Source organism: Thunnus thynnus, chromosome 6 (assembly GCF_963924715.1).
Source record: "Thunnus thynnus chromosome 6, fThuThy2.1, whole genome shotgun sequence".
Taxonomy (NCBI): Eukaryota; Metazoa; Chordata; class Actinopteri; order Scombriformes; family Scombridae; genus Thunnus; species Thunnus thynnus.
This window is the reverse complement of record NC_089522.1, coordinates 24,998,312-25,022,106: the sequence shown is the minus strand read 5'-3', so window position 1 is coordinate 25,022,106 and position 23,795 is coordinate 24,998,312. Positions and strand designations below refer to the sequence as shown.

General features: G+C 38.4%; 1 protein-coding gene across 1 annotated transcript in view; it reads right to left on the bottom strand.

Annotated features, from left to right (window-relative positions):
• Positions 1-23,795, bottom strand: part of camta1a (calmodulin binding transcription activator 1a) — a 291,574-nt gene that overhangs the window by 253,508 nt on the left and 14,271 nt on the right. The window contains exon 3 of the mRNA XM_067592910.1: positions 22,312-22,415. Within this exon, the coding sequence (XP_067449011.1) occupies positions 22,312-22,415 (104 nt within the window). The remainder of the gene's footprint in view (positions 1-22,311; positions 22,416-23,795) is intronic.

Below are 23,795 nucleotides of genomic sequence, written 5' to 3'. Positions count from 1 at the left end.
AGTCAATGTTACATTGTTAGATGTTCATATTAATGCCAGTTTCCAATGTTTTTTTCTACTTTCAGATCGAGTCAACGTCGGCTAATGACAGATTTCTTTATATGGACATCTGCTACACCCACAGTGTGCAAGTTCACTGCTCCACTCTGCTAACATTCTGTGATTTTCTATTTTCATTGTTTTGGGGGTAGTCACGCCGAGCCATGACTCGAGTCAAGCTGGCATGCTGTGAGTGTTTTTCCATTACACAGCACGGCAAAATAAAATAAGTAGTTTACCTGCTGGTCCTCTGCAGCTCTTCATCAAACATCATCATCACTGTGGCTGTTTCTGCTTGTACTATGCCTCCCTGATCCGCTGAACAAATAGCTCCAAATACGTCCATATGTTGTTGTTTCAACTGGTTTTTAGCGCCGCTAATTCAGCGAGGAACATGTTTCATTTCCTGTAAATTCTTCACAATAAACGTCTCTCTTTATTTAGTCATTTAAAAGCTTTTAATATGAAGCAGTAAAGCAGGAATTTTTGGGTTTGCATCAGCGGTAACTTAACATGACTCTGATGTAGCTGACCCGTGGCGGACTTCCGGAAAGCTGGCCAATCTGAACAGAGTGGGCTCATTGGGAGGGGGGTCTTAAAGAGACAGGAGCTAAAACTGCCTGTTTGAGACAGAGGCTGAACTGAGGGGCTGCATAAAGGGCCAGTATAAAATAAATGAAAAGGAGTTTTTTGAACTGTGAATCATGCAAAGCTACTCTAATAGAGTCCCAGAATAACAATATAGAGCTGGAAATGAGCATAATAGGTCCCCTTTAAATTCCCAAGCTGGGTAGCAATAAACAATGTTAAAAAGGTTGGGCAATGAAACCCTCATCTCTTTTACCTTGATAACATTAAGAAGTAATACCACAAAGCAGAACTGACTCACCCTAAGGGTGCACATGCTCATTTCTTAGCAGACTTCAATTATCCCAACTTTCTCCCCTGGTCGGTCTTCCTATGTATATGTTTAGCCTTTGTGTAACACCTGCCTGAGGATGGAGGATTAACTTCCACCGCTCTCTCTGAGCTTGGTTTGGACTTAAGGTTTAACTGTCCTTCAGGACCAGCCTGGAGCTCAGCTTAACAATGACGCCACAACCCCTCATCTCTCTTGTAGTCTCTCTTTCACTCACCCTCTATTTCCTCATTCCAACTCAGACCATAAACATTTCGCTCCGGGGATAAGAATCAAAGACAGATGGGCATCATCAGTCCCTGACCTTCAGGCAATGCCAGTTCATACCAACATGCAATACAATGTGTTGTTAGTATAGTGTAGCACTACTGGTGGAGAAATAAACAGACAGACAGATAGACAGACAGATAGATAGATACACATCATAAAACATGCAAGTCCCAATATCTTTGATGAATAGGGGTCATTGTGTTACAGCTGTTTATGCTAATTACTCCAGTTTAATGAGTTATTACTCCAGGTGTAATTCTCTCACACAGCCAAATAATATGAAGCAAGGACACTAATTTCCAGATTCATCATTTCCAGCTAACAACTTCTATGTGTTCATCAGAGCCAAACAAGACTGTCTTATTGTAATTGGAGGGTCATTCATGCTGGATCTCATTCCCTCAGATGTATTCATCGAGTCCACTATTAGCACTGGTCCCTCAAGCCTCCAACTCTGTGATGTCACTTTAACTGAAGTGACTGTGAGCAGGGCATCGTGACAGAGATGAGAGAATTGAGGGACATCCTTTGTTGCACAGCACGAGCTGACTTGTGAGAAAGAGAAACTAGCAGGCCGCTGCTGGGTGCACAAAATCCTCTGCAGACAGATGGGACAACAGAAAGAACTAGTTTTGTTCCCCACGTATTCTCCTCTCTTATGGATGCCAACATATGCTCAATGAGTTTGTCTCTCAACAGAGCCTCGAAACATGCAGATTTCAGTGAGATTTTGTTTTTTGAATTTGAATACTGAGACCAATCATCTGGCCATAGGAGAAAGGCAATGAACATCCTTTCAAGGCCTGTGGACTCAAGAAAAGTCTAGCAGTCATCTGAATACACAAGTCACTCCTTTTAGAAGTATTCTGTGAATTATAAACCATCAGCAAGTCATGACTTTTACATTTTGTCAAACAAGTGGAACTCACTGAAATGATTCTAAAAGTAGTCAGGCTGCTCATTTTGTTGTTTAGTTGGAGAAAGTCAGAGATATGTAGCTCTGTCATTCCCATCATCAGATTGCTGAACTATTACAAGTTCCCCGTGATTACCTCTGCCTCGCCTTATCAGCTGAACACTACGTACCCATGTAACCTGCTATTCGCTGTGGCTAGATTTGTGTTTTCTTATGGAGAGGTTTCTGTAGATTTTAACCTTAATCCTATCAGCTAATGTGAAGGCACTGATCCGCGCCTGTCTTGAAGGTTATCTGTGCATGTTTCACACCCACAGGCATTCATTATTTACATAGCTGCTCCCCCGAGGCACCAGCCACCACAGGAGGTGTAGATGGGAAATCTACCTCCCAATCTGCCAGCGACACATCCATATCTATACTGCATGGCTCACTGACTTAGGAGGATGCAGTGTCAGGATTATCATCCGTTCCCTGGAAACTTCATCATCATCGGCACAGGCAGCTGTGGAGGTGGCATCAGGCAGGCGTGTTTGCCTTTTAAATCAGGGGTTCCCCAACACTGGAGCCTCTAGGGAGCCATTATTGGAGCACAACTAGGAAACAAATCTGAATGTAACAATTCTAACTCTAACAGCGCTCATTAAAGGCAATCTGGAGAACTGTTACCTATAGGAAGGAACATGTCTTAAAATGATCATTCAAGAAAAATAAACAAATCCTAAGCATGTTGTGTCAGCTTTAAATTTGCCTCATAAATTCTTTGACATCAAACTGCTACATGCTATTTATCTCCATGAGAGAGGAAAAGACTGAAAGGATTTCACTTTGAATGCAATATATGTATGCTAATAATACTTGTTTGGTTAATATCTAAATCAGTCATTCATCAAGCATCCACACAGCTATGTGGAGTAAGATAAATGTAACAGTGGCTGGATGCAGCAATTTCACAGCCTTATCCCATAACCCCCTGGATAATTAATTCTAATGATACTTTTTATCTGCGACACCCATCATGATAAACATCAATGCACAAACCTACTCATATGAATGTGCTATTGAGCGTAACACTGACCTTTCCAGACCCCCTGGACCTCTGAAGACATGTGTGAAAAATACCCTGAACACTAACACCAGCCTTTTAGTGTGTGGGGCTTATTTGATATAAGCGTGACAGGGGTATTTATAGCGCAGCATAGAGCCTCGCTCTCCTCTCCTTTCTACACCATGAGCCCATTCCGGCCCAGACACTATTGGCAGTCCTGCTCACTCACTGGAAAAGCCATCATGTCAGCACACTGGCAGCAGATAGCATGTTGTGCTAACAGGTTTAGGGGTCCACTAGAAGGAGTCCAATGTAGTTCATTATGCAGTGACAATATACATTCCTTCTTTGATGCCTTATTGCACACCACCAAGACAATCTGTATTAAAATGTCATTCTTTTTTTTCTTTTTTTTTTCAATCGAACACCGACATTAGCTTTTGCCACAGTGTGATATCTTAAGCTTCCATCAGCATACTTGTGATTATTGGCTTACACACGGTGATGCAATCTTGAGAAACATTGAAGAAGTAGTGCAGAAAGTATTATGTTTATGCAGATTCTGTCCTGGCCTTCCTTCAGCTAAAATTGCAAAATTTCAGATATATCCGTGAAGGCATTATGGTATGAAATGTCCATTTTTCATGGAGTTAAACTTAATTTAAGTGACTGTTCAATATGTCATTAATTACAGCATGCAGAACATGATTAAAATGCACCGCAACATATCGCAATAGATTAGGTTAGACTGCAATTTGTGATCTGTAAATGAAGAAATATGTCCACAATACAGTAAATATTTAAAATCTTCACATGATCTAAAATACCTTATATTATACTTTACTGAATGTGAAGGATTTTATGTCCTCTTACACACTGCAACCTAGTTGGACTAACTTGATGACTAAAGCCTCAGGTATTATCTCACAGTGTAGACGGCATTTGAGTGTGGCTCTCCAAAGAAAAATGATTTTATAGGTTCATTTATTACATTATTTTTTTTAAATTACATATTCATCTAGCGAGCATGCAGAAAAAAAGATTAGGTAAGTAACTATTAAATAAATAAATGCAAATTATTAGATTTATCTTCAATAATCCAGTCAACAATTAATTTAAAAAGACATTTGTTAGTCAGGAGGTCATCTCGGCCATTCAGGCCCCCTAAACCATTAGTAGTGAAGCTTAAACAGCCACATCCATCAAAATGCAGTAGGTTTATTCTAACAAGCATCAGTTCAAAAAGCCAAGGACACCACGAGACCAGCCTTCATGTCCCTGGATCTGGCCACTAAGGATCAGCACATCATCAGCAACACCAGCAGGGAGAATGAAATAAATCAAATAAATAACTTAGAACACCCCCGAGCAGATGTTTACATAAACATTATGTACAAATACATTATGTATTGCCCAGTGCCCTCACTGCTCCAACAGAATTCTCCATTAGGTTTCCAGGTGTTCCTTTATAGTACAGCGATACACTGCTTTGATCAGCCTATCAGAACAATTCCCTCTTTCATCTTGGGGAATGTGATTTGGTTAAAGGGAGATTTTAGATCAAGGTTGAGCCTGAACACGTCCCTTCCTCTTGTTTAGTATTCATGCTGAGTATGGTAATCTGGTGTTGCTTTGCTAAAAGTCATCGGCAACATCAATTTCTTATTAATACAGAGTGCAAATATCCAAGAGGAGGGAGTTGAGCCTGAGCAAAACAGAAGTGTGAAGTGTGAGGGGAAAAGATGCAAAGAAATACTACCGGGAGAAATGGAAAATATTAATTTAACTTTGCTGTTAACTTTCAGTTCAGAATTCAGAGTTTTGATTTATCATCGTTTAAGAATTTGATGCTCTTTTTTCCTTTGTTGAAGGCATGTCTAATGATATTTCACACATTTCTCTGAGAGAGGAGCTTCAGGGCTAACTTTTAAATATTACTCACACCATCAAAACAAATTCCGCATTTCTAAAAAAGAAAATGTTGGGTTTTTTTATTCAATTACTCCGATTTGAGAACTAAAGCAAGCTTCCATGGTTTTATACCTGCCACTAACAGTCCTACAAAAAATCTGTAGTTTGCTCTTGTAAATGAAAGCAATTTCTATCTGCTGACAACAGTGGTTAAAGCTCTCGTGTTGATTCAAGAGGCTATGATTATAGGCCCTGTGACAATTGAAGAGTAAATAACTGAGCAGGACAAACATAAATGTACAGTTGAGAAAATCAGTCTAATATAGGACAAACTGCTGTCTGAGAAGGTTTCCTTATCCTCAAACAGAATAGGATATATTGTGTTTGTCTAACAGGGGGGAAGTTTGGTTCAGAGATAAGAAAAGGCCAATCAGAAGCCAGAAGATGAGAGGTTTGATTCTGGGTACAATCTGGTTCGAGTTTCACAGGCAGCAAGTGCCCAGGTGTTACATTAGCTGTAACATCTATAAGGCAGAGTAAAGCCACAAACCTACACAGTGGCTGACTTTGCAGTTTGACCTTTCTAATAAAATGGGGCCTGTGTGTGCATGAGTTTGTTAAGCATGTGTTTATGTGCAGCAAACAGATACAAAAAGTTGAACTCCGGTTTCTTTGGTTGATAGGGTTAATAAAGTTGCATCCCCCTTCTGTGAAGCACATCAATCTAACTTGGCGTGCTGAACCTGGTCTGGGCGCCACTGACTAAGTACAGTCTAAGCTCAAAAGCTAAATTATTTAGCCAGCAAGTCCAGTTGATAAATGTTGGCGGTGCAGGTCAATACATTACAGGGATGTGTGGACCAACCCTCTGGTAGGATATATTATGCACTGGCGGAGATAAAGGCCATTGATTGTCTCCACCAACGTCACAATAAGGTCTCTTTCTCTACAGAAAGGGGTCTATCTCTTGTGGCAACAACTTTAGGCCATCATTCGGCGATACCACGCAATAAGGTTAATCAAATCTGTGGGAAGAAACTATAAGCAGTCTTGCGTCTACCAAGGATACAGAGCGATAATGGGCTGTATTTATATGAAGGGATATCTGACTTTTACATTATTCATGGGGCTGTGGAAAATGCGATGGCAGTGCTAATATAATATTGACCTAACCCCAACACTACATGAATGGCAAAAGAGGCACAGCTGAACACACACACACACACACACACACACACATTGTGCAAAGTCTTACTGGAACATATCTCTTCCTCTTATGATCAATTCACATACTATACACGATACTTGGAAACTCAATACAGTAGATGGTCTTAAAGGTCACAGGAGTGACTGGACACAGAGAGAAACAGAGTTGTGTCCACAAAAAAAAAAAAAAAACACCCTTTATTAACCCTAATTACTACATCAGAGTCGTTCGATGACATAGTTTTCTGTCAAATAAGAGCAGGCATTCAGACCGAAAATAGTCCTATGTTAAAACAACACACAAAAGGCTGTGTTGGTGGTAGTGTGTCGCTTCAGGTACTGGTGAGACAATGAAATACGATCCAGGAAGTCCAGTTTGAGTAAAAGATCCAGGAATTTCAAGGCTCATCAGACGCCATAACACAGAAACCAGTTTATAATACTTAGCAGAGTCTTGCTGTATGAAGTTGTGTTGTGGTAAACGTTAAGCCAGGTTAAAATTTTTTGCTGGACACCCTTGTGTTTTTTAGCTGGAGCCCTCTGCATTTGCTGTGCTGCCGGACTGCCACCATTCAAATGAATGAGGGGGCTGATTTTTTCACGCAGGGCTGGAGTCAGTCTGAACGAAGCCAGGGAGATTTTGTCTTTATTTGCTGTACTGTGTGGGCGGACAAGAATAAATGGAAATAAAACAGTGTTTGAATGGATTAATGGTTTATCAACCCACGTTTAATGAAGATGTGTGTGCAGCTGACTTTATAGTAAAGCACAATCATCTCTCAAGATAGCAGCAAACCAGCCGGCATAAAACAAGATCAGATTTGCATTTGAAGATATTTTTTTGTCAGTCTGGAGATATATGTATGAAGCGTCATAAAAATCGTCACAAGGAATCACAAACATCAATCATTCCTTAGTCAAGCAGCAGAGAAAACTGTCTCCCGATTTGAATGTGACCAATTTGTGTGTTTCCTTAAAATACTGAAGTGATGAAAGTGTGTTCGTAGATCCTAGTAATCTCTGCTAACAAATGTGTGCATTCGGTAAGTGTCACGCATGATTGGTTACACATAATATAACCCAGGAGTCACACCGTGTGATGCAGAGACAACAGTTACCAGCATGTCCTATTGAGAAAGTGAACATGTCATGGGAAAAACACAGCCCAGCTCAAGCATTCATGCCTCCAGTCCAGAAGAGATTTCTAAGCATTTTCATTGTTAGATACCATCAAAGCACTTTCACTCCTTTCTACTTATAGTATATAAACATGACTTTGAAAAATATCCTGCAGTGGGAGAACAGCAGAGCCACTGTGGGTCCATGTTGCCTCATCAACAGAGATTTCAAAAGGCAGTGCAGAATTTCAATGGTGCTTCAAGGTTCTGCTAAAGGACAGGCTAGGGGAGTGGAAGGAAGAGGAGGGGAGGAGGACAGGTTATTATGGACTCTCGAAATACACTTTGTTGACACCTCAGCCTTTTAGGCCCAAGCTAGAGAGCAAACTCTGCTGTTTCTCACCAAAAAATCAACACCAACCAGTGTGTCTGAGTCAAACAACAATCCCCCATTCATCACTGTTTGAAGCTGGAACTATTCTTAACCACAAACTGTCTCCAAAAATGGAGGCAGGACATTCAATTATGCAAAAGAAACACCTACAGAATAAAGATGAAACCAATGTCACTGCTCAGAGAAGGTACTAAAAGCCACAAGCGAATCAGAGTACTGCGTCACACACATTAGCTGTATTTCCATGAGATTCGCAAGAGAATTTTTAAGCAAACTTTTGAAATGTCGCAAAAAGGAAAATGCAAATTAGGTGCGTTTCCATCAATTAGTTTGAAGCGGATAAACTAGGCTACGCAATGCATAGTTTCATCAGGAGATGGCGGTATAGGCTTAAATCATCCACCAGTAAACAGAGTAGAAGAAGTAGAGGAAACAAAACAAATAGTTATATTGCGTTGACGATGGAGAGAGGAATTTGTTTCAATCGAGCAAGTTGTAATTGTTCTTTCATGTCAGCTAGTACTGGCCATGCTTCATGCTACCTGAAGACACCGGAAGACACCGAGAGCGGAAACAGCTGATCAGTCCTGTGAGTTAAACGTTCGCTACGTCATTATTTATTTGACAAATGTGTTTCCATTACCCGTTTTGCATATAAACTCTTTTTCGTCATTTCCGAAATCTACCTCAAGCGAGCGTAAAAACCTTTTTGCTAAATTCATTGAAATTTCAAATTCTGGCATTTCCATTAGGCTTTTTTAATGTGATACTTCAAAAATATGTTAATGGAAACACGTTGAATGGCTATCTGTAATGTATATTTATTCAAATAAGTTTCAATCTTTGGAAACGGGATAAACAAGCTGCATGTCTTAAAGAACTGCACTGACAATATTTAATGTAAAATCATGTCATTGTTATATTGAACAGAAGCGGAAACCATATACTGAAATTTGTACTATTGCTCCACATTGTAATACCTGCTACTGAGTACAGTAGCTCCCCTGCAGCAACCTATTTTGCTCTATTTTGAAATAAGCTGCACAGATCACTCACAGAAGATAGAAAATGCACTAGTGCAGAATATAATCAAAGGAGAGAGCTGTGCAATAAAAATAAACACCTCACTCTGCTGTCACTCATCATTTCAGTGTCCACTTTTTTGAAAGTTTAGTATCATTCTTCACCGGGAAACTGTTTTGTCCTCATCTTTTATTTGATACACACATATTTTGGCAATAATTTCTTGGCAGGATTTGAGAGATTTGCTGCAGAGAAGATAACTTTTAGACATTCAAGTGACTGGAGTAAAACAGCAGAAGAGCACAAGATGGATTCTTTCATTCCTGTTTTACTTCGACTTCAAAGAAGAAAGGATCATTAAAAAAATAACAGAATAAATGACCTATCACTTTAAACAACCATTAGAAGACAAACCTACCGAGAGCTTCCTTATTCTACAACTTTATCCTTTATGCTAAAAAGGTTTTTAAGAACTCATTCAGTCCTGGATCTGAGACCGGTGGGATGGATCATTATGTCCTTGTCAGCTTTATTTTTCAAATTCAGCCAGTTTTATTGATGTGTAAACATCTCGAGGAGAAAGGGGACTTCACATACTGCCCAGTTGAACAAAGGGCTCAAGGACATCCAACCAAAAGGACGTTTGAATCCTGCTGGACCAGGATCCTACGAGCTGCCTGAATGGGCAGCTTTGATAAGAAAAAAAACAATGAACTTATAGGGAATAACCTTTGATACTGTGATCCACTGAAATACAAATATCTCAAAAGGTCAGGGCGACCTATGAAGGAGAACTGTAACAAAGTAAGATATATTTCAACCTTACAATTGATAAAAAAAAAAAGGAACACCGTTATATCCCTGGAATTCAAAAAAGGATTTTTGCAGCTGTAGAAGTATATACTATAAAAATACAGTTTTAAAATTTGAAGTTTGTTGATTTTGTATTTGACTTTATTATATGAGCATCAGGCTTTAATTACAAAATAAGATCTGTAGTTAAATTTCTAGAAACAAGACTTGATTCTCTGATTCTTACTTGAAGAATTAAGATCGGACTAATAAGCATCTCTGATTTGATGCGAACACCTCGTTAGTTAGTCGCCCTTGATTCTAGATGGAGCAGCCACGTTTCATACAACAGAAAATGACAGCCCAGTCAGCTGTGCATCCACAGTCGTGTCAACCTGCCAAATGCTCAGGTTCCTCGTCTGCAAATTTTATAAATGCTGAACACATGCAGTATGAGAGCTAAAAATAAAAATATAAGATGAACAGTGTGCGGTGACATTAAACACAGGTGTCCCTATGTTTAAGCTTAACAGCCTTTTTGGTTTAGCAAAAAATGATAATTGGAGGCATTAAAGGGTGGATAAATGTAAGAAAATGTATGCATTTTAAGGCCTTCCCTGCTGCTTACAAACAAGGTCAATGATAGCCCTAGTTCTAGTTCCCCGCCTTTGACAATGAGAGAGGGTTTAATCAGATGAAGGCCTAATGCAGCAGGGCTATAGAGGCACTGCCATGCCTGGAGCTGTCCATCAGATAGAAAAGGGCATGATGGGCTGGGATCCAAACAGGCCCACAGAGAATCCCAGCCTGCTGTTGTTGCTGGCTTCTCATTCTCAAGGACCTTTAGAGATCAAAGACCAACACACAACAAGATAGACAGCAAGACTCAAAGCAGCCTCCTCCATCCAGTGCCAGATGAAGTATCTTCCGACCTCAACTCCATCTTAACATGTTATATTTTGTAGTGTGGAAATGATGTGCTCCTTTGATACTCTAAAAAAAGATCCTCTTCCCTCTAAGGAATAGTTGAAGTAGCCTCTCTCCCTGCTTTCACTCTCTCAACAAAAATAAAAAGATACACGGTGTTCTTCTGCCGGCCGGCGCTGTTGTTTAACCTTGGTGAAATACAAAATGGGACAAGCAGTAGAGCCGAACAAATACTGAGCTACATGAAGTGTTACGAAACAACTTAGAACATCTAAAAATGGACAACAAAAATATAACTGAAAGGGAAAGCCTCCCAAATATGAACTCAGCCCAAGCTCAGCCCAGCGAAGGCACAATTTTATTGGAGATTTCCGCAAGGAGTTCAACCGAGATAGTGTTTGTTCAGATGGATGTACTCCATCAGAAAGGATGTGGTGTGCTTAAAATTTATAGCCAATCCAGCCAATAACTACAAGGAACGGACAAACTTACAATGACATCATATCATCAATGTAATCCAAAACAATAGCCTTGAAATAAATAAAATACAACCCATTGTGAACCTTATAATAAAATTTTAAAGAAAAAGACTGTCAGAGGTATTGATTCAAATCTAACAGTATATTAAAATTGTTGTTAGTTTACTACAACTATGGAAAACTATTGATTTATAATAAAAAATAAGTCTGTGGCGAGAGCTAATCAAGATTTTTGGCAACTCTCTGATCCTTAAAATTCAGCCATATCAAGCATTCAGGCTAGTATTTGCTGACTGGAGTTTGAATAATCAATCAATAATTAATGCATTAGTTGATCCAAAGCAGAAAACAAAATAAAAAAACATGCATTTTCTTAACATCTATATAAAGTTAATAATTAGCTATTTCTGACAAATGTCTTAAGCTGAATGTAGATAATCAGTAAGAGGTTATGTTGAGAGTTTGCTCGTGGATGTTTGAAGAGACGTTATTGGAAAGGATTATGACAGCGAATGCCAACTTGGAGTCTACTTAGAGGTTCAATATTAAATTATATAATAACTACCTTCAATTTTGAGGCAGAGCATGTGGTTAGTTTTTTTAAATACATACCTGTTTTACATTAAATCCGCTATGACAACACAACTTCAGTTACAAATGAAGCTCCACTTAAAGGGGCACTCCACTGATTTTACACATAACAAGTCCAGTTTACTCGTCAAGATGAGTAATACACAGCCTATAAAAAACAATGTCTTCTGTGGCACTGGAGGGAGTTTTGTCAAGTCTGAGAAAATAACCCTGATGATGTCATGAAAGGTGAGGACATTCAGGAGAAAAGACGCTATTGAGTTGCACTATGTGAAATGTAGGATCCAGTGTTTTTGGAGCTTGACACATAGTAGTGATTAAATGTCAGGATATCTCAGCCTCAGCTGCTTCGATTTTGACCAGTCTTTTTTTAATCTGTCTCCTCTGAGGTCCCCACTTTTATGGAAGTGCTATACTAAATTGCTGGAATAATCCTTTAAAGAGTAGAATCTGCAGTGCATGATGTTCAAATGCTCAAAAGTTTTCTTGTGTTTACTCTGTAAGTGTATGTTTCCTTTTAATATGAGTTATCTTAAGAAATTAACATAAATATACAGCAGAAATATTCAGTGAATAAAAACAGGGTAGGTAGAAGAATAAAAAATAATAAATACATTGCAGTAGGAAGATGAAAACCTGTCTCAGAATTTTGATTAGCTGATTTTAAGACTAAACTAGAATATACTTTGCAAACAAAAATCTGTAGACAAAGCATCCTCTTCATCTAAAGCATGAGTAAGTTTTAATATAGCATGATGGGCTGGATTGAGAACACAAGTCTGTGATGTCGGGGTGATTTACCACATCTCTGCTGACTAAAATGTGTTATGTCTATGTTTGCAAACACCCTTTGAATTATGGGTGACACCTTAGTTGTCACAGTAAGGGAGCTAAGTGGCTTTTTTCCTTCATTGACAGCACTAAATCAAGTGTGAGGAAATGTCTGACTGATAAGGAAATACAAAGCTTGTAAGTACAAAAGAAAAATACCGTTAGAAAGGAGACCGGAGAGGAGTCAATGTCATCTACTAATTTAAAAATGGAAACTTATATCTCCTCTTAGGTTTTACGAGGGGATGAATTCATGGATGGTTAATTAGTCAGCCTAAACAATTAGCAGATTATCTGTAAATGGGACAGGTTTAGATAATTAGATGTGAAGTTTTTAGTCACTTGTCTATATATTGATATCGCAAACACGCAACCATTGCCACTGCACTGTGCCTACCACTCAACATTGTTCATATTGTTGCTTCCTCATGGTGTCGGGGTAGAAAACTTTATTCCCTACAAAGGCTGCTTTATAAGTGAGATACACAGCAGAACACCAGACTGTGTCTTGTTCTTTTCAAACATAATTATTTAAGATATGATGTCAACTTGAAAAACTTGATTGTACAAGTGGCGGTCCCAAAACATTTAAGCGCTCTCGCTGAACAATATAGCACTGGTCATGCACAATATGTTATCTAAAGTAATATGCATAATTCAGAATAGAGTAATTTTATAGCTTACCAGTTGCAGCAGAGTCTTTCTTGTAAGCTGCAATCTCCTGACACACTTCTGACAGGATGTTAAACCACTGTTTTTGTATTCCACGGGGATACAAGCGACAAGAGTAAAGCTGGCATTAATTTTGTTTGCAATCTCTTTCCGTGCATCTTTTTTGTCTGTTCTTGTCAATGTGGTGCTAAATTTGCCTTTTTATTATATGTTTTCTCTGATGTACCCCCTCTGTGAGCAGTAGACTTTCCTCCAAGCTCCAGTTCGGTTTTAGTTTTTTGTTTCCATTTTGGCCGATTTCCATTTTCCTTTTTCTTTTCTCTGTTTTCTTTCTATAATATAGGCTTTTTCTAAGTATCTTATTATTTAAAAAATTTAAGGAATTAATTTAAAGAATTAACAAAGTTATCAGTGCAGCAGATGTAGACAAAACACCTCATAATACTTTCCTAGATCAGGAAAGTTTATATACATAAATGCCGGTGATTCACCATCCCAAATTAATGAAGGTCAAAGAACATTGTCCCCAAAAAAGTCCTCATTATTGTCAACAGGTTCAGTAGTTCCAGCATCAACGGTGGAAAAAACATACTATACAAAGATTCAATTTAAAAAAACATATCACCTAAAGCTCCAGGAGGCTACTTTGATAACAGAGCAGATCATGGTAGTGAATGTGATAATACTACTGCCATTCAATCCCACCAGAGGTATTCACTCATATGAACATCTACTGTATATGAAACAATATAACAGTTTATTGAAGCATAGACGCACACATCAAATGCAGAACTCATTTTCCTTTATCTAGTAAATAAAGTTAAACTCCATTACAAAATGGTTCCGCACAGAAAAATCCTGACCCAGCAATTCCGAGAGAAAGGTAGAAATCTTTTCGTCTATACCTGAATAGCTTTGCAGCTCAGTGAACACATGAGGGAAAAGGGAAAGAGACAGAAGATAAGAGTAAAGGAGGGAAACCAGAGGAAGAGAGAGCTGGAAAGAAATCGAAGACACAAGCTGGGTTCAATTTAGAGGCTTCCCACAGGAGGTGGAGTGACCTGTATCTGCTACAATAGAGGTCATGCAATTTTGAGTGGATACCCCTGTCTTCAGAGAATACTGAGGACCCCTGCCTTGATGTGCACATCCTGAGGAAAAAGCAAAGGGTCCCTCTAGCATGCAGGACCCCCTGAATGACCTGACTGGTGGGTTCCTATTACAACTGCCTCACTACACCGTAGCCTCGCAATTGACACTTCACAGTAAGCTACAACACTAGCAATCAGTAAAGCTATCAAGCTCACAGGAAGTTACGATGAAGTCAGCCATCCAAAGAAACTCTGCCAATTCCTTATCTTCCTGTCTTCTACTTTCCCACAGCCAGATGAGATGAAAAATCACTGTGAAATCTATTTAGTAAACTCTGTAATTGAGTGGAAACTACAGTAAGATGAAAGTATATGATCGCTCCACATAGACTCCACACAGACATAAATTAGCCTGGGTGTTTTCTATTAAAAACACTTTTAAAAGAAATAGTAAAAAAAGTTGTCATACGGCAACACTGTGGATGAAAAACTGTGCTCTCTCAGCAGCCAGAATAAATTGTGCAGGCATTTTGCCATCTAAACCTCAACTGAGTAGTTCAATGAAGAGCTTATATGAATAAAATCTGAACCTTGGTTAAAAAAGAATCCCTGCAGGATACCCTACACCTTCTCAATTCACTGACATATTCTCGGCACCTGTTACTGTAACATTGAGTGCATCTAAACAAAAAAATGAAAAATAAAAATGACAACAAACAAACAAACATAAATAAACAAACATACAGATAAATGGACAAACATGACCTTTAATTTCCACTGATTGCCCCTGAGAAGCTAATGAACATTTCTGTAAACATCAGCAATTGGTGGGAGTCGTTTTAATTACTCTCCACAGAGAAAGCCATGCAAGGCAAGGAGCTAAAATGAAGATAAACATTTAATCAAGCGTGACCCCGTGTTCGATTAGGTGAATTCTCTGGGCACTGACGCCCATGAAAACAACACTGACAGTTCAGGTTTGGCAATGTGATGGCACAAAATGCATCAGAACTGGTATGAATAGTCTGGCGATTTGACCAGAGTAACCAGATCGCTCTAGTACAAGTCATACTAATCCACAGCAGAAAGCGTTTATCCAGCCAATGTTTTAATGAGGTCAGGATATTCCAAGGGGGACGCTCCAGCTTTTGCACCAGGAGTTTCAAGCCGAAGTCCTCAGCCTGCAGTACACTCCACACAAATTTAAATTTGATGTGTTTGTCAAGGCTGAGGGTTGAAAGTCACAGATGGCGGAGAAGTAAACTGGAAACACACGGGGCGCTTGGAAACGTTTACCGCATAACCACAACATCCACGCTTCTATTCCGGCTGCAGACCGTTGGCGCACGTAGTACCCCTCTCTCTCTACCCATGTTTCCTGTCGCTCTGTACTTTCATCTATCAAATAATAGCAAAAAAATCTTTAAACTGGAAACACACAGCCAAGAGAACTTATATTAACCCTTATATACTGTTCATATTCTGACCATTCGCCCCTATCCCCTCATAATTAGCCTCTATACCAAACATCTGAACCACAAATCTATTTTTCATTCATAAATACCTTATCAGTCTTTAATAAATAGGCTCAATCCTTAAAGAGGCTTTCAGAGAGCACAGTGTTTTCTTTAGGTTTTACACTATTTGGTTATGGAGAAAAAACTTTCACAATCTCACTATATTGTGGTCTTCTGCTACCTAAAACAGGACAAAATAACAATTATAATGATTTCAATGAATTTTACTGAATGTGAACAATGCAACAATATTTTTAAATGGTAATTTTTTAATAAATATGCATCAAATTTAACCTAGAACACACTCTTTGTACATAAATGTGTAATCAGCTGCACAAAAATTTTTAAAAAATTGAAAATATTTCCATTTTTGTATATTCTGGGTCACTTTGGGAAAAGTCATAAAATTGTAGACTAAAAAGAACATTTTTAGGGTGTTTTTACTGTTTTGATCAGTTGCAGGTGACACTGTATTATTAATATTAATAATAATAATGAGAATGATACATTTAATTGGAACCACACTTTTCATTCATAGTGAAACTCAAAGTTAAAAATAACTTTAATAATAATGTGCAAAAATTGCAAATCTCAGTTGACCAGCCTACACACATCACAGTAAACAAAGTCAGAAGTGAAGCTTTGCTCTCCGTGCATACACTAAACACACCTAATTTACTGCTGGACTGAGAAAAGTGTAAAACTGGACGGTCGGCCCTTTACATTCAAACTCATGAGAGATGCCACAGTAAACTGGAATTAGCAAGTGTACTGAAAAAAAAAGTCATTACTGTTTTCAAAGAACAGATGAATAAATAAAAAAAATATTTATTCACCCCTCCCCAAGTGTATTGTTGTGTGAAATCATAACAGCAGGATCCAAGATAACACAGTGACATGGAGCAGGTTAACAGTCAGAGATAAGGAGTGAATGATTACACCGCACTGCAGCCAATTGTGCTCGTCATTATAGCACCTATCTTACACTGTTACTGACAGTCTCTCAGGTTTATCCGATCTCGCCTTTAATTTAATTTGTTGTGGTTTTTGATCACTGCTTCCTCGGCTGTTACGACCGCTGCCTGGTGAGTCCACTAAGTGTTTCTACTGGTGCTCCTGCTCTGTCCTGAGCGGCGGCATATTGCATGTAGGCACCATGCTGTGCTGCTGCTGGCGGTGGCGTGAGGCAGAGAGGATTATTCCTGACGACAGGGGCATTAAATGTGTAGCAGGCCGGTGGAGGCCTGAGCTGATGCTCTCTTGTCTGTTTTGGTTCAGCACCAGTTCAGAAGCAGTTCCCTCTAAGCTGAGTGGGAGCTCACAGTACTCAGAGCGTTGTGCCGTTCATTAAAGGCTGAGGGTGTCACACCAGCTTAGGCCCAGTGTCCTCCCTCAACCAAGGCTTCATGCTGTACTCCTCTGCCTCTGCTTTTTAAGACTGAGTGACTTGGAATATAGTCACTTCTCCAAAATTGCCAATTTTTTTCTCTGTTTGTCAATGCCTTATAATGTCACACAACTTGAGCCACTTGTTAAAAATCAGCATGGTTTATGTCTACAAGGAGGCTAACCCTAAGGAGTCTAATCTAACATGTTGGGAAAATATTGCTTGTTCTTGTCCTCAGGACTCCAGTAGCAAGTCATAAACACTGTCATTCAAACTTGGTAAAAAAAGCAAAGCTGCTACAGAAGTAAATAGTTAAGGGGCAAACTCAACCTTAATAGGAGAAAAGTCTGGCCTAAATAAAGTCAGGTCCTTTGATTTGTAGTTTCCAATGGATGATACACTTGGTTTGAATCCTATAATAATACATAGCCTGAATCAGAGCTCTAAAATGAACCAAAAAGCAAGAAGTCTATCTTGAAAATAGCACTGGCAAAATCGCAATTCTCCAGAGCATCTCTGAAGTCCTGCAACCTTCATGCCAGCGTAACCAAACATCAGGCTGACTCTGTTTGATCTTGAAAGGGATATAAGCCTAAAGCCCTTCCTGTGTGAGATGTCCTTCTTTAAAAAGATTCTAATCTCAACCGAAATGTCTAGCAAAATAGAGGTCATCGTGCCAGAGCACTGAGCAGACAATAGCAGTTGGCTGCAGACCTAAGGGAAATTCTGTGAGGATTTGTTCCCATGTGTTTCACCTGAGCGACATGGGGACATCAATGGCTGAAAGAGCAAGGTAAACATAGACTCCTGGAAGTATTTCCATTTTCCTGTGCAAACCTACTCACTATGAAGTGGTGTATCATCTCACAGCGATATCACTGATTTCTACTACAATAGAAGCTATTCCAATCATGACCTCCTTTTGTATTTCTTTCAATAATACCTTGTTTTTCTCTGCTACAGCTGCTAAGTAAATTCTCAAGCACTGCCAGGTACTTCTCTCCCATTGATAATTTGAAGGCTGATAGCATATCCGTACCTTGCACGCTGCTCATGATTCAATGACGAGAGTTCCATTCAACCTTCTAAACTCCCATACCCTCCCTTGAATTTTGATTCGATTGGTTTATCTAATTTTCCAGTAAATGCTTGAAATGTATTCCTGCACACCTTCCTCTCATGAAACTACACAGGGGAATCATGAGAATGAGATAAAAATTAATAGTTCTGCATTAGCTTCACTTCACCTCACCAGCAACACCACAGCCCCCCACTCATCCTCCTTCCAGATTAAAGTTTCCAAGCAGCAAGTTGTATCCTCAATCATTTCCACCAACAGTAAAATGAAGTGTGTACCTCTTCATGAATGAAACTGAAACAGAATCATCCCAGATTTGAACAAGGCGCAAATAATGTACAACTGCAAGAGGTGAGCTGCCAGAGAGAGGAAAAAATAGATAATTTATGAATATTCCCTCATATCAGTTACATTATACAGTACGTGCAACTGTCAAGTACGCAGTCAGGTGTGCAAAAATGCCTTCTTGGAGGTTCTCTGTATCTGTGAATGCGCACAAATAATGAATAGATACATGAACTCATCTCCAAAAAAGAGAGATAGTTGTGTCAGTGAGTTTGTTAAAAAACAAAATAGTTTTTGTTTTCATTTTTTTGTGATTGTAAGCTGCCTTGTATCTCGTCCAAAACACTGTGCCAAGAGAGGAGTCATGTGTTAACTTATTCATTTGCTTATTTTTGTAATTGTTTTGTTGTCTGAAAGCCAATCATACCAACAACAACAATTTTCAAATATAAAGTGGACAAACTTTGTGGGCTAATTATTGCTATGGAAGAAGAATAATTACATACACACAATCAATTCTCATTGCTCAAATGTGTAATAGCAGCTTTAACTGTCTAGACAACTGAGATTCCTTAAATGCAAAAAAGTGGGAAATTAGTGTATTAAAGGGGACCTATTATGCTTTTTGTGGTCTTCTGTTATTTATATACGGTTATGATGTCAGATATCCATGTTAAACATGATCAATCTTAAGGTTAACGTATGTAGAAATGCTCCCTGCAATTCAAAAGCCCAGGCTTCAGCCTGCTATGAACATTTCATTTGCAACATTTTTCTCTATCTTGCTGACGATGTGACGTCAGATCGTCGTGCATGCCCATAAACGATTGTCCGTTCCGTAGCCTTACTTGCTAAGGTAGTTGCTTAGGTTTTTGCATTGTTCAGTCACATATTTCGGATCAGATTCTTGCTCAAACATGTACAAATGTATTTGAGAAGTTGACCTTTCAAGTAAAAAACGAGAAAAATCAGTGAAATCCTACTACTATAGTTATTTTCATTGTTTGTTTACGTAGCTTCCAGAGCGGCCAGAAGTCAGCTGTGATGTAGCTTCTGGAAGCTAACCAATCAAAACAGAGTGAGCTCATCGGGAGGGAGGCCTTAAAGACACGGCCTTAAAAGGCCTTAAAACGGACAGAGGCTGAACTAAGGGGCATAAAAGACCAGTATAAGATAAATAAGGATGTTTTTTAACTGTGAATCATGCAAAGCTACTCTAGTGGAGTCCCAGAATAAAAATATAGAGCTGGAAATGAGCATAATAGGTACCCTTTAAGTATGCTGAGCTAGTGCCGGAAATATGCATAGAATTGATGAGGTGTCACTTTCACTAAGAGTCACACAATTGCACCGACAAGAGCCTCTCTGATCCCTCCCTTCCTGCCTGTCTGCCACCAATGAGGCACAAACACTCTGATTTGCATGGTCTGCACAAAAAAAGAAATGCCCTTGATTTTAGGGAAAGGTTGCCTTGCTCTCTTCAGTCCTGGAAAACACTATTGGCATGCATACCACACCACCGCTGGAATTGTATTTTTTCCAATATCCTATCAGTCCACCAAAAATCTGCAGCCCAGTAACACAGCATGGTGCTTTTTCCTGAAATACGTCGGTTGTGATTTAATTTGGTAATAAATGACAAGACAAGCTAACAACTCTAGCTGACAGCATTTATCCCCAGCAAATGCTTAGACTTACATTTTGAGATCAATTTCAAAGCCGTGTTAATTAATTTAGACTGCTAGCAGCACAATGCAGGTCAGACAGGGCAAACAAGTTACAACATCAGCCAATTAGAAACACACAAGCGTTTTACATTTTTTTCATAACCAGGGCAAGTCTAGTGAGTAAAAATATGACAGATGCAAACTTGGATGGGGACTGCTAGTGATGTAAGGTAGGAGAAACTATGTGTATTCCTTGCTGTATTAATTACCAGTCTACTTCTACAGATCCCTGTCTTTACCAGGGATGAATTAGTCTTTTCATATATTTTCCCAAATATACATACAGTACAATGTCGGAGTAAAAACTGTATGTCAATGACAGATTGTCTTTTTGAATATCCTGTTCCTTAAAAACGATCGTGTCTGGTGCGTTATCATCTGGTTGTTTTTCAGTCAATTAACTTTCATCACTGCAGATGACTATATTTATATGGTCACAATTTGTTAATCAGAAGCATGGATGGTTGATTTTTGCATATTGGCTTTAAGATTTGTCATGGGGTGCATTTGGATGTAATTACTACCAGTTATTCTATGAAAAGAAGAACCGGTTTTTCATCTATCAATAGCAGAGATGAAAGTGATAAATTCATCAAACTGTCCTCTGAGAAAAGGGCCAGGTTGGCAAATGAGTTCTGAGGCAAATGAAGCAACATCATGTTAGGGAAATGCAGTATAACATGTTTACGCAACACTTGTGCATATGTTGGTCCATGCCGTGAAATTAAGCAAGAGCGAATCAATTACTATATGCATAATGGATCATGAAGATCGTTGAAAATGACAGCTGTAATTCCTTCTGTAGATTTTACTTGTTCATTTTTCCTATTTTACATTTGATGCTTTGTTGATGCTGGTGACTGCTAGTGATTTTAGTCTACATATGACTATATGGAAAGAAAAAAACATTTTGTTATTGTGCATTTAGAAAATTAGACAAAATTGCAGGTGAAATTTTGTGTCTACCACATGCCTGTAGAAGATTATGTTTTAGACAACAACTAAAGCATCAGACACGACACAATTTCCTTTAAGTAAACGATTATGTGCTCAAAAAATAATTCAAAATGTCTCTCCTTTAGGTAAAGAAAAAGAAAAAACACAGCAAAGGGCATCTGTGACATCTTCTTAAAAAAGCAAAGCCTTTTAGCTTTGATTTCCAAGAGAGAAAATGTAAAGTGGTGTGTTATCTTCCCTAATGTGATGCAAATATGAAATGCCAGACACCTTGAGCCTTCACGGCGCCAATGTTAAACAGTATTTACGTTTACATCGAGAGCCCTTCATAATGCTCGCTAAATACAGCAGGAGTGAAGTTTTGTGAATAAGATTCAACATTGCAATTGGCATTAACCTTTGATTTATGCCAAAAAAGGTTTCCTTGCAGAATGAACACTGGAAAAATCCATAGTAAACATAGAATACAAGATGAGATAGACATTTTGCAACTGTCTTTGTTTAAACATGAGAATAGAGGGAGAGAATGTTTTGCCTGTTTTGGTGGTTTATTCTTAAATTGGACCAGAATACATACCAGATCGCAATCAGGCTATTCATGGGGAGCCCAGTGGCATTTAATTCTCTATTTGAGACTTTCTGATGCAGCTTTAAAAAAAAAAATCAGTCGAAGCTTGGGGTCAATATTAAAACAATTAACTTTAAAATTATTTCACTTCAAATTATTGCAAAGGTGATGCGCTCAGAAATGTTTCTGAAGTTGCACTTTAAATGCAATATTAGATATAATAAAAATATAAATAAATAAAGAAAGAAAAAATCATTTCATACAATTAAAACAAGCATGCTAAATTGTCCAATAAGTGGCATCTGAAGAGAGCAGGACAGAGAATTAACTTAATAGATGTAAATCACTGTTACATGTGAACAGTAAAAAGAAACAAGTTCATTTCAATGGTGATATCTTTGGTGGACTGGAGGGCCTCATGGGGAGATGTCATTTTGAAGACAGTTGACGTGGCTTACAAATCTGTCTGAAAAGGCCCTGAAAGAACGGCGTGTCTTATGGATGGGCACTTTTGTAAAGAGATGGATTGAGTATAAAGTCGTACAATAAGGAGCGGTGGCCTTACCTCATTAGTGTTCCACCGGTGTCTCTCCTTTGGCAGCGAGGTGCATTTTGGTAGACATTCAAGCAGCTTCTTGGGCAGGTATATTTTCAAATGTCCATGTTCATCTACAACGAGAGCAAGACAAAACATGTATTTATCGCGGCCTTCATACTTTATTGACTTGCTCGTCTGCCTCTTTATCAGTCTATCAGTCTCTCTGCAGCAAAACGCTGACTGTAAAATAACTATTCCCAACTGAATTAGGAAATTAATTTAAGAATAGCGTATATTTGCATACATTTTATTTTGTGCTTGGCTATATTATTTTACTGTGAAATGCATTCTATCAGGGGAGTTCACCAGAAATTTTTCACTGTCAACTTGTAAAGGCTGTGTCTATTCATTATTTAGACACAATAAACACCCTTGAGTGATTTTATAGTGTATGGGGATTTAGTATGGGAATCTGTGTGCTGCATGCCAGAATGTGGTATATTATTCAGGGAAATAATTACAATTACCAGGCCCAACGCTTACATCATAATGTATGCCGTTCAATCTATAATTTACATTTTACAATCAGTTCACAAGCATTATAAAACAGTATAGTTTAAAGACCCCCGCATGCATGGATGCATTCAAATGCTCATTTCATTCCATTGCTTTCTTCCTGCTCAAATATGCAGATGGCTTAAGTGTGAACAAAGAGGACAAAGAGTGTTTGAGGAGACAAAAACGTGTTGAATTTATTATATCATGAAAAATCCTATTATGGTCGTGTTGTGATCATCACATGTAGACACGTAAGTCTACATGAGATGTAGTCTTAATGTATGTGTCGATAATTTTAGTGATTTACATACAAAAAGAAGATATTACAAGCAAGGATCTAATCATTAACAATGAAGGGATTGTTAATCACCTTTTTAAACTATTAAAAGCTGGAGATAATGCTAAAGTGCAAGTCAAAAACAAACTCAGGTGCAAAAGGTGTATAGTTCATTACAAGGAAATATTTTAGCATCTGTATCATTCACAAACAGCAAACTAATATCTGCTTCCCTTGTCTCTGTAGGCTGCCAAAAAAAGTTTCAGTTATTCTTGTCCCTCATTCAAACAGACTGTGTTCACCTTATCTTTTGTATATATCAGACTTCTAATACATTAACAAACTGCAACACTGCAAAACCTGGATGCAGAGTTACAGTTAATCCAGGCAATGTTCCCAAATGTGCAAACGAATCTATTATTTAGTTTTAATGTGTGTGGTGAAATGTAACTCAGTACATCTACTACATTGAAGTACTTTTACTTATGTTATTTTTTATGTATTTCCATTTTATGCTACTCACAGCTATAACTACCAGCTACTTTTCACATAAATATTTTATATGTAAAACATATGATCAGTTTATAAAATAATACGTATTGTTATAGATGAAACTACCCAATAGCACAAGTTAAAATTAGCTCTACCTTTCCAACATTAAAATGATGTTTACATG